Source organism: Crassostrea angulata, chromosome 3 (assembly GCF_025612915.1).
Source record: "Crassostrea angulata isolate pt1a10 chromosome 3, ASM2561291v2, whole genome shotgun sequence".
NCBI classification, from domain to species: domain Eukaryota; kingdom Metazoa; phylum Mollusca; class Bivalvia; order Ostreida; family Ostreidae; genus Magallana; species Magallana angulata.
In genome coordinates, this window is record NC_069113.1 from 46,164,960 (window position 1) to 46,180,778 (window position 15,819).

Genomic DNA, 15,819 nt, shown 5'->3' on the forward strand with positions numbered 1-15,819 from the left:
AGGCATCTAAACCAATTACATTTTCTTTATCGCAAACTATGCATTCTCTTGGTTTCTCTGGAAAATTAAATCAGGCTTTTAGTGCATTATTTGTTAAAGTTAGCATTGCTCATCTTTCTTTATTATTTATTACCCTTGACGAAATAGAATCGTGACACTCAGCTATTTGATACGTAGTTAAAAATATCAATTATTAACATTGATACTTCATACATACAATTCACTCTGTATATCTCTATGGAAATGAAAGTATTGGAATCGTCTATAATTTTACTGTTAGTGTTATATTACTAACGTGTCGATATCTCGTGTATAATTTTACATTGACGCTTTAAACATGCCTGATGGATTTTTCTTAGAAATATTTCTTGTTGTACCTTTAGATTGCACTGGTTACGTAAGAAAAAATAATCATTAGACCAATATTGCATTTTACACAGTGACTGTGAATTTCACAAGAAGCAGGATTTTTGATAATTTTATCATAAAGAATCTAATTTTGTTGTTGATCGGAGGAATTTTAAAAAGATGAAATCTGTTTTTGAAAATTTGATAATCTTTCAAATCAAAATGCTAACTGTGCAACTTACTGCCTCCTGTGACTCCTATTATTCAGCCATCCCTGAAGTAGAAAACAAGATTGGAACTTCGTATTTAGTACAAAAGGCCAAGGCATCTTCACTCTCATTTTGTGGATCTTTGTGTATCAACAACTGTAATTGTTTTGGATATAATCGCCTTCAGAAACAGTGTCGCTTACATGTAATTTGTGATGTTGGTAACATGTCTGACACTGGCGCGGGATGGCGGTACTATCGTGTATCTCGTAAAGGTATGGATAACATATTGTAAAACTTCAAAATTGTAACTCTTCAATGCCTTTAAGTTTTAATATAAAACATTCATAACATTTCTGGATAACTGTAGAATCATTTTTATTCATGTTATTCGTGGGTAGCCAAATTTTCTTAGTTTGTGGGTGTGTAATTTCGTCAGTAGCAATTTCGGGATAATTTGAACAAATTTCAATCAAATACTTCTACATACGTTCATGGGGATGCACATTCGTGGGCAAGGATTTACTGTCACATATCACTTAAAGATACGGAAAACATATAGTAAAACCTCAAAATTCTTAAGAAAATGGACTACTTTGTAATTAGTCGTCTTTCTGTAAAGTTTCTGAAACAAAATGTTGTATGTTTTACTACTTTTAAGTCATGGATAATGTCGCGTTACTATTGTCAATAGCCCCTTTTTATAATCAATGAACTATTGAAAGAATAAAATTTCATTTTGATTCTTATGATTTGCAAACAAGCGTGAATAACATTGACACTTTCTGTATTGTGTAGTAAATTCATATACTTTCTAATACACCATTATTTAATACTTTTAGATCCTCAAGCAGCGAATTTCAAACTGTTTTATTGTAAATGCTATGTTTTCAGTGTTTATAACCACTTTTGTTTTTGATTTAACTCATTTGTCAGATGAGATATTTGCCTTTTGCCTTTAAATACCGACATAATTTTTTTTCCATGGGAAAACAATTTTCCATAGGATCTTTGAAATTTTGAAATTTGTTAAAATCCAGAAGGATTTCAACAACATATAATTTGAAAATCCGATAGGAAATCTTGATTTCATACGGGAAAACTAGCTGTCTGAATTATACTTTTATAGGTATACAAAAAATAATTCATGTAGGGCTTTTTATTGCATCCGATGGGACTTTCTTATTATCCTGTAAAATAATTAAAATAATTTTTCGATGGGAATGACTATCTTCCAATGAAATATAATTTTTAAAGGGTATGTATCTCACCAGTCAAGTGAGACAGATTACAAACGTAGTTATAAATATACATTCCGGGCAATGGTATATCATATTGGATATGAACGTTAATGAAACAGCATCTTTGCACTAGCATAAATATTAAACACAATTTCAACCTGTAAATATTTTCAATAGCTTACAGATAATTGAACTTGACTATACGGAGTTTTAAAATATGGATTATTCATTCAAACCTGCAAGAACTTCTATGGAATCCTATTTAATATTAAATGATTCCATTTCTTGATTAATGAGTTTTCTAATCAATAAATTTCATCTATTGTTGATTAAATACCACATCGGCAAAAATGTAATTAACAACATTTTATGCCTGTGCACTTTATCCATAATTGATTTCCATTTGCAAAACCTATACAGTGTTACTCTTTCGACTATAACCATCACCTCCATCTTTTTAATGTTAATAAATTCGTTATTATGCAATCAAATGTTTTCGTAAAGTTATGATTAAAAGGTTCATGTAACAGATAAAACAATTAAGTAAAAAAATGGTAACATAATGTAAATATGAATAATTTTCTTTATTTAAAGTTTACATTTGAATTACTTGCTTTATATTTTGAAAAAAAATATTTTGTGAATTATTCCCAAAAATCTAAAAAAAAAAGTTTATTATAATTTGTTGATCAAACACCCTCGTTAAGAACGTTTGGACAAGTATTCGTATGTGTCTATTTAAAAGAACATTGTCCACTTAACAAAACAATAATTGGTTGTCGAAAGCTTTTCTTATTCAATTCCCATGATATTGATAATAAAATTTCTACCATATATCATCATCCTCATTTTCAATGAACACAAATATAACAATTATGCTTTTTTTTCAGCTGAAGACTGTTTGGCGCTGTATCAAGCCGGACATACATGTTCCGGTGTATACACCCTCCATCCAGCAGGGGGCGCTAATACTGATGTCGTCTGCGATATGGAAACGATGGGAGGAGGCTGGACAGTAAGTTACAATATATGTGAACAACATGTATCTGATGTTTTATCAGATGACCAAAACCTTGTTGTTGAAAATTATTACAGATCTTGAATATCATGCTACATCTAACATAATTGCACAAGCACATGTAATTTATGTATGAATAACCATGAACAGCATCTATATACATGTATACCCTAAATGTAATGCTTTTTTGCAGAACACGTATGATTTTTGACATAATTTATCTTTATTCTGTTGGTATTGCAAAAAACTAATATTCAACAGCATTTTTAAAAAAAAATTTCAAATAGATTGCCAGCTAGGCCAGTTAACCAATATTTACAAAACAGATATTTGGATATAATTCTATGTACAGCCACTTCACATCGTTAAATGATCACCATTAAATTTTCCTGATACAAATGTTTGCTTAACGATCTAAAATCAAGCCAACAAACGATAAATAGTGCAAAATATCGCGTGAAAGAAATGGTTTTTTCTTTATGAAGCGTGCTGGTAACAGACATTAAACAAATTTTTCTCACTCAAAATCAATGTGAATAATTAAAGAGATCTTCAAAAAAATGTTATAACAGTAATTTATGCTACATGTAACTGAAATATCAATATCTTCATCATTTATATTTTGGTATATTTTTATACCTTTCATAATTGTCTCTCTTTTTAAATATTTCTGATAATTGTATATCATGGGTACTTTTGTAAAATTTACCTATAGCGTATTTTAATTGTTTTCTAGGTGATTCAGAATCGATTTGATGGTTCCGAAAATTTTAATAGAAACTGGGCCGATTACAAAAACGGGTTTGGGTTGGCTGTCGGTGAATATTGGATTGGTATGTTGAATTCAACATTACAATTTGAAGTAAGAATTCACAAAACCATATAGGAAAAGACTTTGTTTTAGCTTTTGTCTTATTTTTTTTATAGGATCTGTTTAATAACAACCTTCTGTAACATAATTCAAATAAAAAAAATCATGATTGCCGGGGATTTTTTTCTTTTAAGTTGTATTGACGAACATTTATTCTAGTATTGTATTTTCTTTGATTGTTTTTGATAATTTATTAAACAGATTTTACATAAAACCATGAATGTGCCAAATAATGTTCCTTTCTTTGTAGGTAATGATGCAATTCATAATCTTACACAAGCTAACAATTCGTTGTACATTTCAATCACCCTTACAAACGGTACAACATTGTATGAATTGTACGAACTATTCAGGATTTCAAATGAACAGGACAATTATAGATTATCCATAGGAGGAACTGCAGCTGGCACTCTTGGTATGCCACCTTTTCTTATATCTCACAATAAGCAGTTAGAGGTTGTAAGTTGTAACTTATTTATCATTAAAACAATTAAAAAAATTTAAATAAGAACCTTACACAATGCACGATTTGTTTAATCATAAGTGTACATGTATAATAGGACAGCTTTCTCATTCTCAATAGATGATATTGTATTTCATATCTGATTGTCATAAACTTGGTTTACCATAGTGACAATAGACTGTCGTTATGTCAGATAATGAACAGTCAGTGGCACATATCGTCGAGTACCATATATTCAAAATAATGAGCAGTTTAGTGCTTAGTTTAAAAAAAAAAAATTAATGCGCTTGCCTTTTTTGAGCTTTTCTAATCACAGTTCCTTCAACGAATTTTCGTTCATCTGCTGTTTAGCCGGTTATCTGTAATTCGTTTCTTTATTTATATAATCACTTATTCATATTGACCAAACTTGGCACTAACCATCTTCAGTTTGATCTTAAATTGTGAAATGAAGGGCTACCTATTTAATATGAGTGGAACTAGATTGGAGATGCAAACATTTTCTCTCGAGGCTAAATGAATAATGAAATCAAACTAATTCAGATTCTTTCCAATATTCATATTCATAAAAAAGGAACTAAAAACTTGGCAATTAAATGTTTGGAAGTATTTGGATAACAAAATAACAAAAGCGATAATGTGTACATCCTTTGAAGAATGGTTTGATGTTTTGGGCACACTGACTGGGAACCAAAATGCGTTAACAATTAATATCGATGACAATATTGAAATGTTCTTTATACCACTCTGATATTAAATGAAGTTTTCTTTATTGTGATCGATTAATGCCAACTAAAAAGCCATCAAAAGCATCAAAAGTATTAACTCCAGACAATACTTAAATAACCGCTTTGTATATATTGGACGTTATATATTGACTAAAATCAATTTAACTGCTGTTTTTTTTCCATACCATTCCCTCCGAAAGAGTAGCATGGACTGGCTCTTTATTTCAAAAATTCCTTCCTTTAGTTCTCGTTTCAAAAATAACAATAACAATTACAAGCACGCATAATCAGTGCCGATAGTTTTAATGAAGTTAACTTTTTTAAAATGTTCTTAGAAGCTAAAATTTGGGGTTTTAGAGTTAGAAATTATCATATATTCTATAATTCATTGCCTAAAAGTTCATATGTTTAATGATATAATATGATACACTAAAATTTGAATACACTAAATGATCGATAAAAAACTTATATAAAGATTAAAGATTATCTCCCTGTGTTCAGGGTTACACAATTATAAATAACGTGTCATTTGCCATTTCATAGTGTAGTTTCAGCATATAACATGTATCATGAAAAAAAAATATACAATTTTAACAAGGAACATTATCACAATATCAGAATGTGTTTAAACCGTAAAATGCTTTCTTTGGTGTTTCATGTGGAATTAGTCTTGCAGAAAAGAAAAAAGTTTTCTGCAATAAAAGTTTTCTGAAATGATTGCTGCCCGTTAAGTCTGTACGAAACAACAAAGAAAGGTTTTTTTATGGTTAATATATATATTTATCGAGATAATATGTTAAAATACGTTGATCATAGTAAGGTGAATCGGAACTTTAGAAGAAACGGCTAATTCATTTATGTAAAGGTTATTACATACAACTTTCGGAGAGTTTCAAATCAGCTTCATATGGTTTCGATTGAACATGAAACAATCCCCGCAAAGTTTAAATCATATATGAGAACAAAATGTTACAATAATGAATGATGTTTTATACAAAAACATGAATTAAGAAACAAAGTCTATTTACTATTTCACACAAATATAAATCCGCATTCACTTTGGCACTTACATTCCATTTAAATAATTATAAGTGTACCTCAAGTGGACATATTTAATGTACATTTGCGATCGATTCTGAACATATTTTGTTAGATATCAAAAAATGATTACGTTTACCCTAGCTAAATTTTGTGTTAAAAGTGTAGCTGAAGTTCAATTCATGACATTTAAACAACCATAACCAATACTACAAGACAAAGTTTGCCATAATAGGCTTTCATAACATTTTCTGGTTTCAATTGTTCAGAAAACTAAGGATCCTTTTATCAATTAAAACTCACAATCGAATTGTTCTGATTACTTCCTGGTCGATTCCAGCAGCAAACATTTTACACTTTGATAAGATATACGAATATAATAATGCTCGCTAACATACACGGTGTATTTCTCTATATTATAAAAAAAAACAGGAAACCGGATGACCCCAAATTCTGCAACCGACAATCTAAATGGTAGGGAGTTTTCAACATCAGAAGGATCTAACTCTTGCGCACAAAATCACAAAGGAGGCTGGTGGTACAACGGTTGTTATGACGCCTATCTGAACGGTCTGTTCGGCTCCTCTGATTGGGTACAACCTTGGTACCCTTTACTAACAACAGGGAAAAGCATTCAGAAGACGGCTATGATGATTAGGCGAGGATAGCGGGAAAATATTCACAGAGAAATCATCTATAGGCGAGAATAGCGGGAAAATATTCACAGAGTTATAATCTGTAATGGTAAAATGTGATAGTAAAGTGAAACAAATAATATGTCCCATTAAGTATTATTCGTATATAAGATATATGTTTTAATTCCATTGGTGTTTAAATTTGTGCTTTTTGTTCAGGTCTGAGGTTGGATTAATAGATTTTCACGTTAAAAAACCCTTTGGGATGGGTTCTTTGTTGCGGATTTTATAAATTAAGGCAGTTTTGATCCTGATTTTTTAAAGGAATTTTCGTTTATTATTAATAAGCAAAACCTAACTGAGAAAAAAAAAATTGGTAATCTGCAGGTACCAATGATGTTTAAAATAAATAAAACAGAAGACAGCACTCTTCCGATTTCTCGGAATTAAAGCCCAAAAATTCGAGTCTATTATTTTAATATAGTAGCATAGATATATAGGAAACTGTCATTTTCCGCACTTCGAAGAAGATTAAAAATTACTACAATAGCTTTCTTCTCTCCAATTGTTATATATGATTGGTAATATCATTTCTACCTTATATGTAAAAAATACTAAATTCTACCCTCTTGGTTTTAGTGGGGCCATCTGAAAATATTAAAATGCACCAAATTTTGCTATATATTTTTAGCATTACGAATGAAGATTTGTAAAATGGATTTATCAAAAAAGAAATAAGAAAAATGTCCTCGAGGATAGCATAATTCTGAGTATAAAATTTCAACGGTGTACAAGTTTTACTTTTTCTTTTATGTTATTTCTTATAACGTACTCCTACAAAGCTTCATTTTATTATTACGTCATAAAAGCGCATTGGCAATGCTCCACTACTGCACAACGGAAAAATCGTTTAAAAAACAAAAATTTTCTTTAAAAATCTAAAAAAAAATTATCTGTATTTTGGTTATTGTGTTCAATTTTATAAATGACATCATAAAAATTTCATAAGAATATTAATCCACTGTATTATACTAGAATGCCCAAGAGCATGCGCAATGAAAACTAAAGTCGGCCTCATTAAGGATGACGTTTACTCAGAATGAAAAAAAAATCCACTGATTATTATGAAAATCCAACTATTGTGTGTTATAGACCTTACATGGTATTGTTATTCTTCACTTTCAAAAACGTGGGTCAATGGCCTACTTTTTGAGTTAATGGTCAGTATACATTTTTTGAAAATTTAAGAAAAATCCCTAAAAATTTTACTCCATGATTGAGATTTTCTTAATTGTGAAAATAAAACAAATTACTAAACTTTTTGACAAATGAAATACAATTTATGAATGGCAGTGACATTACATAGATACAAAGCATTAAGTTTTCATTCACAATTTTTAGATATTCAAGTCCAATTTTCCTCTATCAGTTTTCAAATCCCTACCCATTTTTGATTCAATATAACAAAAACTGAATGATGATAATGCTAAAATATTAATAGTATTAAACTAAGTATATTGACCTCTCTCTGCTGGCATAAATTTTGTATGAGGTCAATGATCAAAATTTTGAGATATGGTGTCTTTTATCATTTTTAGGCATTTTTCAATATTTTTGTAGTGTGTGCCGTACAATTATCTAAACGAAAAAGCCAGATTTAACCAACAGATAATATGCAAAATTAAGTTGACTAACAAATAAAACCATAATTTTTAATATTCAAGTACTACCAAAAATATTTCAGTGGAAAACAAAATCTGAAAAATTTAGTCCGAATTTCCTCTGTTTTGCTAAAAGTAAAACTTTGTTTGAGCCTAATTCCACAATATAATAAAAATATCAAAGGTTATGTCAATAATAATTCATTTCATAAATACTTTTTGTGTTTAGAACAAAATTTACTCATGACATTGAACTTTTTAACAATCCGGATTTGAGAACTCAAACCCCGAGTAAACAACGTCCTTAAGGCCTAGATCTAGGAAATGATTTCAAAGTGTCTCTTTGGTGCTAGACCCATTATGACATCATAATTGATTTGTTAAATCTTTTCCCGTACTTTAAAGCTTTGAAGGAATTATGTAGAAAATGAAACTGTTTCTTGGCATTCTATATTAAATCATAGGTAAAGAAATTCCGATACCTATATTCAATTTGACATCACTTTAAAAGGGAGGTCAAGAGTTTGTTAAATGGCTTTTTTTTTGGAGATATTGTAGGCATTGTACATGACATATTTGTATAAATTAAAAATCTAAACATTTGTAAAGCACTATTGCAATAAATGTTTCTCTATATTCTATCAATAACCCATCATTACCCTGAGTTTACCCTGATATCTTGGGAGTAAATCATTTTGCTTCTCAAGATCTGAAGATCAATAGATCTCAAGCTATACCACGCATTACTTCCGTCAAATAACCCCCAATACATACAATGGCTTCTCTGTTTAACCATGAAGTTATACCAAAACAACCCAAGTTTTACCATGACTTCCCTGAAATTTCCCCTTAACTGTTCCACTAATGCCTTGAATAACCGCTAAGTTATACCATGATTACCCTGTAATTACTCCCAATGATACTATTATCGCTTTGTAACTTCTCATTTTACTTGGCATCTTCGCTCCGTTGCCTTTGCAACTTCGCACGATCGCTTTCGCACTCTTGTACAGTCTTTACCCTAAAAGGCGAAAGTGTCGCAACAGAAACCATACTATTAATTAATGAACGACAATTGGCATGCGAAAAGAGATATGGTAGACTATCCCAATACTTTTATTATTGTGATGTGACTGTGGCTTGAACAACAACAATTTGGCCCTATCGTTGCAACCACTTTGTTTATGGATATAGTTATATCCTGGTTGAATGGTCTACCAGTTAAGCCGTTTGTAAGATAGCTGAAACTGGATGAAAAAATAGAAACCGTTTTGAAAAAAAAAATAATTGAGATAGCAAAGAGTTTACAGATTGATCACATCTTGCACAGAACAGAAGTATCAGATATTGGATCTACAGTATATACTTGTAGTTAACTTTTTACTCCATATGGGGTTAAAAACTCATTTATTCAATTTACCACATAACATTTACTAACCAAGAATTCTTGATTGCTCCGTCTCTTATTTGTAATGTTCATTATCTGATACAAATATTTTGGTCAAGCGTTCGGAATATTAAAATCAAGACAATTAGAAAACTTTTACGCTAAGATCATTACCATACCTTTTGAAGGATGATGTTTACTCGGAATGAACAAAGAATCCTCTGATGGTAATGAAAAACCATATACATGTATTGTGTTTTATAGTCCTTTGGCTATTATAAAAAAGTGTTTTTCTTAATTCTAAAGAGTAGGACCTACTTTTTGAGTTAATGACCTTTGAATAACCATCCCCCCCCCCCCTAAAAAAAAATTACACTTTGATTGAGGTTTTTGAATTGTGAAAGCATTAAATATATATACTCTGTAAATTGAAATACAGTTTATGAAGCAACAATTAAATAAAATATTCCAGTTCATTTCCTGTTTCAGTTTCCTATAGGTGTCATAACTTACAGTATTTCACTGAAGGTTCACGTCAAAACATGGCTGAGGCAAAATAATTCCCGAAATTTCCTTTGAATTCGGGGCGTTTCTGCCCGCGACAGGAGCTGATTTTTTTATGAGATGAAAAACAATGTGTAAGAGGTCTAACTATCCCATTTTTATAATAATGCGAGGTCATTTGAATTTTTGATGCGTGTTGTTTCCGGAGGGGAGTGAACAGGCCCGGGCTTGATTTTCAAGAACATGTGTAATTTCGAGGTAAACAGGTTCTCACGCCTTGCTGGATGCACGTGCGTATTTTGCTAGAAAATTGTAAATGAAGCATTGTTTAAAAAGATGTCAAGAGGATTTTTTCAGAAGTTCGTTTTGAATTTTTAATCAGTATGTAAAGTTGTGCAATTTTGGTAAGAATACATAGTAAAATTTAATACTGTGGTGACACCTGCATATACCTACCCATTTTTGTTTTTAGGAATAAAAAACTGAATAATGATAACAATAAAACAATTGAAGGAATGAATTGCTTATATTACCAATATTCTTCTGGCATATTATGTATAAGTTCAATGATAAATTTTTTTAAAATGGTGTTTTCTTTTATTGTTTTTACCGTTTTCAATGCTTTTGCATTGCGTGCTATACAAATATCTTACAGAATAAATGAGATGAAAGCAATAAAAATGCAGAATTATATTATTATTTAATTATACTAACATAAACGTTAAGTTTTTTTATTATATTGGTGCAAAAATAGGTTAGTGGAAAACGAAACATTTTCATAGTCTGAATTTCTTCTCTTTTGCTTTAAGAGCCTTGTTCCATTGAATGGTACAAAGGTCGAATGTAAATACTTTTTGTGTTAGGAACAAACTTTACTCATAACATTAAACTTTATTATGACAATGACAATGAACTTTATTCTCATAACTGAATTTACAGTGTAGAGAAAATACTTATGCACAGTATGTACAAACTACAATATATATAATAGATGAAAATCATTGGTACAGTCATGATGAAGGGACAACAGATATAATTTAACCAAGAGAGCTAACTCTCTAAAAAATAGTATCTAATAGTTTACAAATATTGGTAAGTTGGTTTATGTTTGTGACATTAAACAGTTTTTCAAATTTTACAACATTTGGATTTGTTATGAAATAATTTGGTAAACATATAACCCTTGATTTGGATATATATACATCAGTACATTTGAAAAGGTAGTGAAATTCATCCCCAATTTCATTGCAGGCACATGATTTACAAATTCTGTTTTCTCTAGGAATATTAAACCATCTTCCTGTCTCAATAAGTAATTTAGCATAACCAGTTCTGAAAATTTTTATTATTTTATAATTTTTATTATACAAAATTTATAAAGCGCAATATACAATTTATATTTAATTACTCTATAGCGCTGTACATATAAAAGTTATTGGCATGAAAAGCTAAGAACATAAATAATATACCTAAATACACTAAATTTTAAAACTACATACTTATATAACACTAAATTTTGTTTACATGTAACAATCAATGCTGTGCTGTCTCTGTACTCAATAAAATAAAGTTTAAAATGCGTAAATACTTAAGAATAGTCTGGATAAGCCTTGCTAAAAAGATAAGTTTCAATAATTTTTTTAAAACGAATAAAGTTTCCCTCTTATCTAAGATTTTGGGGAAGGTTGTTCCACAATGTAGAACTGGCCACGTCGAACCGCCTGTCACCATACGACCTAGTCCGCGCACGCGACTGAACAAGGAGCATAGAGCTCTCTGAGCGTAGAGACCTATTTGGCTTGTAGACCTGGGCCAGTTCTTGTTTTTAAAATGTCGATGTTCTATGTAAGGCTTTGAAAGCCTGTAGGATAAGCTTGTATTGAATTCGCAGCTCGATTGGAAGCCAGTGTAATTTGACCAGCACTGGTGTTATGTGGTCATATTTTCTAGTACGCGTTATAATCCTAGCGGCTGTGCTTTGAATCCTTTGAAGTCTTGACAAGGAACTGGTACATACACCGTGTAGTAAGGCATTGCCGTAGTGCAAACGAGAGGTCACAAGTGAGCATACAAAGGTTTAACTAGCGCTTTCTGATATTAAGGGTCGAATGCGACCAATTTTCCGTAGTTGGTGGTAACATGATTTTGCGATGTTTCGAACCTAGTGATCCATGTTCAGTACCGAATCAAAAATGACACCTAAATATTTTACAATTGATGAGACGTTAGAGTTCTTTGAAGTAATTAATTTTGTGTTTTGAGAGACAATTAGCTCTGTTTTTTCTTGATTAATCTTCAAATAGTTGGAACGGATCCAAGAACCAATATCAGACAGGCAAATCTGCAGACGAGATGCTATATCTACCCAGTTGCTAGAAGGTGTAATTGCCATACTAGTACGCAATTGAGTATCGTCAGCATAGCACTGAAAACTCATGTTGTGTTTACGGCAAATATCACAGATTGGTTTAGCAAACAGGCTGTAAAGCTTTGGTCCAAGGACCGAACCTTGTGGAACACCAAATTTCAATTGAAAGTCTCTATACTTAGACTCGCCTATAGCAATACTTTGATGTCGATAACTGAGGTATGACTGTATCCATGACAAGGCAGCACCTGTTATTCCAAAAGAAAATTCTAGGAGATTTATAAGAATAGTGTGATCTATCACATCAAATGCTGCAGATAAGTCCAGCATCAACAGAATAACACACATTCCTTTGTCTAGAGCAGATGTTATGTCATGATGGACTCTCAAGAGTGCTCCGTAGAATAATGAGCACGGTATGCTGATTGTTGTCTATCATGCAGATTGTTTGATTGTAAATGATCTTCTAGCCTAGAATTGATAACCTTTTCAAGGACTTTAGAAATAAATGAAAGGTTGGAGACAGGACGGTAGTTCTTTCACACCTCTTTGTCTAATCCCTGCTTTTTTAGAAGAGGACGAACAACAGCGTTTTTCAGTGATGTGGGGACAGTTGATTCTAAGATAGATTTGTTTATGATGGTTGTGATTGTTGGGAGAATGGTATCAACACAGGACTTCAAAACAGATGTTGAAATCGGGTCTAATTCGCACGATTTTGGGGAAGAAGCCATGCACTTCTGATTATGATGCTGATGTAAAGCAATCGAGAGGTTAATCTTTAAATTTGGTGTCTGGTCTTAATAAATCCACATAGGTCTTTGTATTTAAGACACAGAGATGGTCTCTAATTGTGGTAATTTTATCTAAGAAAAAATCACCAAAAGTGTTTGCAAGATCTAGTTCACAACTGTTCGAAGGGAATATTGGGGCGTTTGTTTACCCATTAGTGATTTTGTAAGTGTATAAAGCTGTTTCTAATCATTTCCAATTTCGTGGATTTTATCTGAATAATAATAATATATTTCTTACATCATTTTGTTGGCAAAGTCAATAACTACTTTTCAAAATCCAGTGAACAATATAACAATTAGACATGAAAATTGAAACCCTGTGTAAGCAACATCCTTAATTTGCAAGCATTTAATTTGGCCAACATTATAGGTTGTTGAATCACTCTGTAAGAAAAAAGGTTCTGCTTGGATGCAAAAGCTTCTCTTGATATTACCCTTTTGCTTTTAATTGTAAAGCAACCAAATCAAAATCATGAGCGATAATTATATAAAACAAAAAGCGAGGTAAAAGGTTAAATTGTAATTAGATTGGTCATAAAAAGGGGTTAGAGGCCAAAATTCTCTATTTATTCCGAATACTATTTTAAAGAACATCTTTACGTGGTCATGTCTTTGATTATTTTATTACATTTATGTTTTAGTATTCTTTATTCGGTGTTTTTCTTATTTAGTTAACTTTATAGATTATTTAGGATATGAAAGATTGTTTATTTGGTCATGACAAAAGCGCAAAAGTCAATCTTTTACTTTTATTAACATGCCTATGTGTAAATGAAACAACTGTCATATAAATATCTGTCTGGCTCCATGAGCAACGTGAATAATTCATTTTTAATTAATTTTGTAAAATTGTCACTGTCACTGCATAAGTATACGGTGACAATGATACAGAAACACTAAAAATAAAGTTTAAATGAACAAAAGTGAAAATAAACCTTACTGAAATGAGTTATTCATATAGATCTATAGGCAAAACAGATAGTTAAATTACAGTATATTGCACTAAGAAAATTGCAGTTATTATGAATATTAAATATCAAATAGCTCTAGTTGTTTGCGGGGATTTTACTGTAATTCTAGTCAAATGTTAAGTGGTGTTCAGTTTGACTGGTTCTAACAAGGGTTAGAAATGTATTTTGAAAATGATTTATTTTTGTTAAAGGGGCATGGTTACGATTTTGGTCCAATATTTTATCTAATGTTCTCGTTTACAATGCTTTAATGTACTTCTAATGATCAGCTAAAATTTGACTTCATGTCAGTCGTAGAGTTATAAATAAGCAATTCAATTCTTTGTTGTAGAAACAAGGCTCGTGTGACTTTTTTGTTCAAATTGGTTTAATATACCTGTAAACTTTTTCAAGCTAACTTTTCTATCTACTAATTCCTTAGTAGAACATAAATAAATATTCCCTAGCGTTTGTCATGTTCAGTGTAGGCATAAACCTGGAATTTTCCTATCAACATTCAAAATGTAAACTAAAACATGACCTGAGGTTTGTTAACGAAACAGAGAACTCTGAGCTTTGTACCTCACTTTTAAGGGGGATGTACGACCATCTTGTACGTTTGAGAAAAAAAACAAAACATTTCTTGAACTGGCTTGTTTCTGTCCAAACAGATTATTGCTAAAAGATATAAAAGCAATAACTTGAGTATCTACATGTTGTTTTGTATTCAAATTACGCATACAAAAACAAAACAATGCCTTTTTAGTCACTAAAAATAGCTGTCGAATTGCGCAGCTACAGACTTATATTGAAGGTTCAAAAATCTGAAAAAAGTATAAATATATATTAACACAAATGTCGTCATAAAAAGATACCTAGCCAGCTGCTTCTTTAATTTTCGGAAGATTAAGTTACTTTTATTTGTTGTGATTTGGTAGTTTTATTTCATGTTGATCATTATATAGTACGACATGTTTTTATTGATTATCTCATGTCATATAACTGCATGAGAATAGGAGGTTATAATAGGAAACGCATACCACGGTACGCCAGATTTCGGCTAGTTATATGGCCACAACATTTGAAAAGTGCAAGAAGGTGAGAAACTTCTATAATGTAATTAATAGCCTTGTTAGAAATCTCCTACCACACTGGACGACTTAAACTCGTATTCCTGAATCTGAATAATCAGCTGTGTTTTTATATTATGTATACCTAGAAAGCTTGTTGTTATTGTATTGTGCCATACAGTAAAACCGTTATATTGCTGAAATGATGTGTATTAACTAATAAAAATGACTGATATTCATTTTTAGTATTTCTGGACAAATAGACAACAGAGGGTCGATGCTGCCCATTATTGGTTATAGATTAATGAAATCGATTACATCTCCTGACAAAGATGAATTACGTACATGATTTAGAAGAAAAAGTAATTATTATTGTTTTTATACATGCTGAGGATTAAGAGATAATAGCCAACCCCCAAGATGGCTTACAATCCTTTGATGTATCTACCAAACCCTGTTGTTAAGTAATTACAGTATAGAATTTTACATAGAATACTGCTTGTAAATTATCATTCAAAGAAAATTAAAGTAATA

General features: G+C 31.0%; 1 protein-coding gene across 1 annotated transcript; it reads left to right on the forward strand.

The window, feature by feature from the left end:
• The first annotated feature begins 311 nt into the window (after window positions 1-311).
• On the forward strand, window positions 312-6,608 carry LOC128178775 (ficolin-2-like). Its single transcript, XM_052846100.1, has 5 exons — window positions 312-832; window positions 2,689-2,813; window positions 3,553-3,649; window positions 3,938-4,102; window positions 6,349-6,608. Exons 1-5 carry the CDS (start codon window positions 529-531, stop codon window positions 6,582-6,584), a joined length of 927 nt encoding a protein of 308 aa, XP_052702060.1. The 5' UTR covers window positions 312-528; the 3' UTR covers window positions 6,585-6,608.
• Window positions 6,609-15,819: the final 9,211 nt, after the last annotated feature.

What these genes read in the sequence shown, in the direction of transcription:
- LOC128178775 (XM_052846100.1), top strand. Translation starts at nt 529, where the DNA reads ATGAAATCTGTTTTTGAAAATTTGATAATCTTTCAAATCAAAATGCTA. An exon ending in CGATGGGAGGAGGCTGGACA is followed by an intron (nt 2,814 to 3,552) that starts GTAAGTTACAAT and finishes ATTGTTTTCTAG; the next exon opens with GTGATTCAGAATCGATTTGA. An exon ending in TGTCGGTGAATATTGGATTG is followed by an intron (nt 3,650 to 3,937) that starts GTATGTTGAATT and finishes CTTTCTTTGTAG; the next exon opens with GTAATGATGCAATTCATAAT.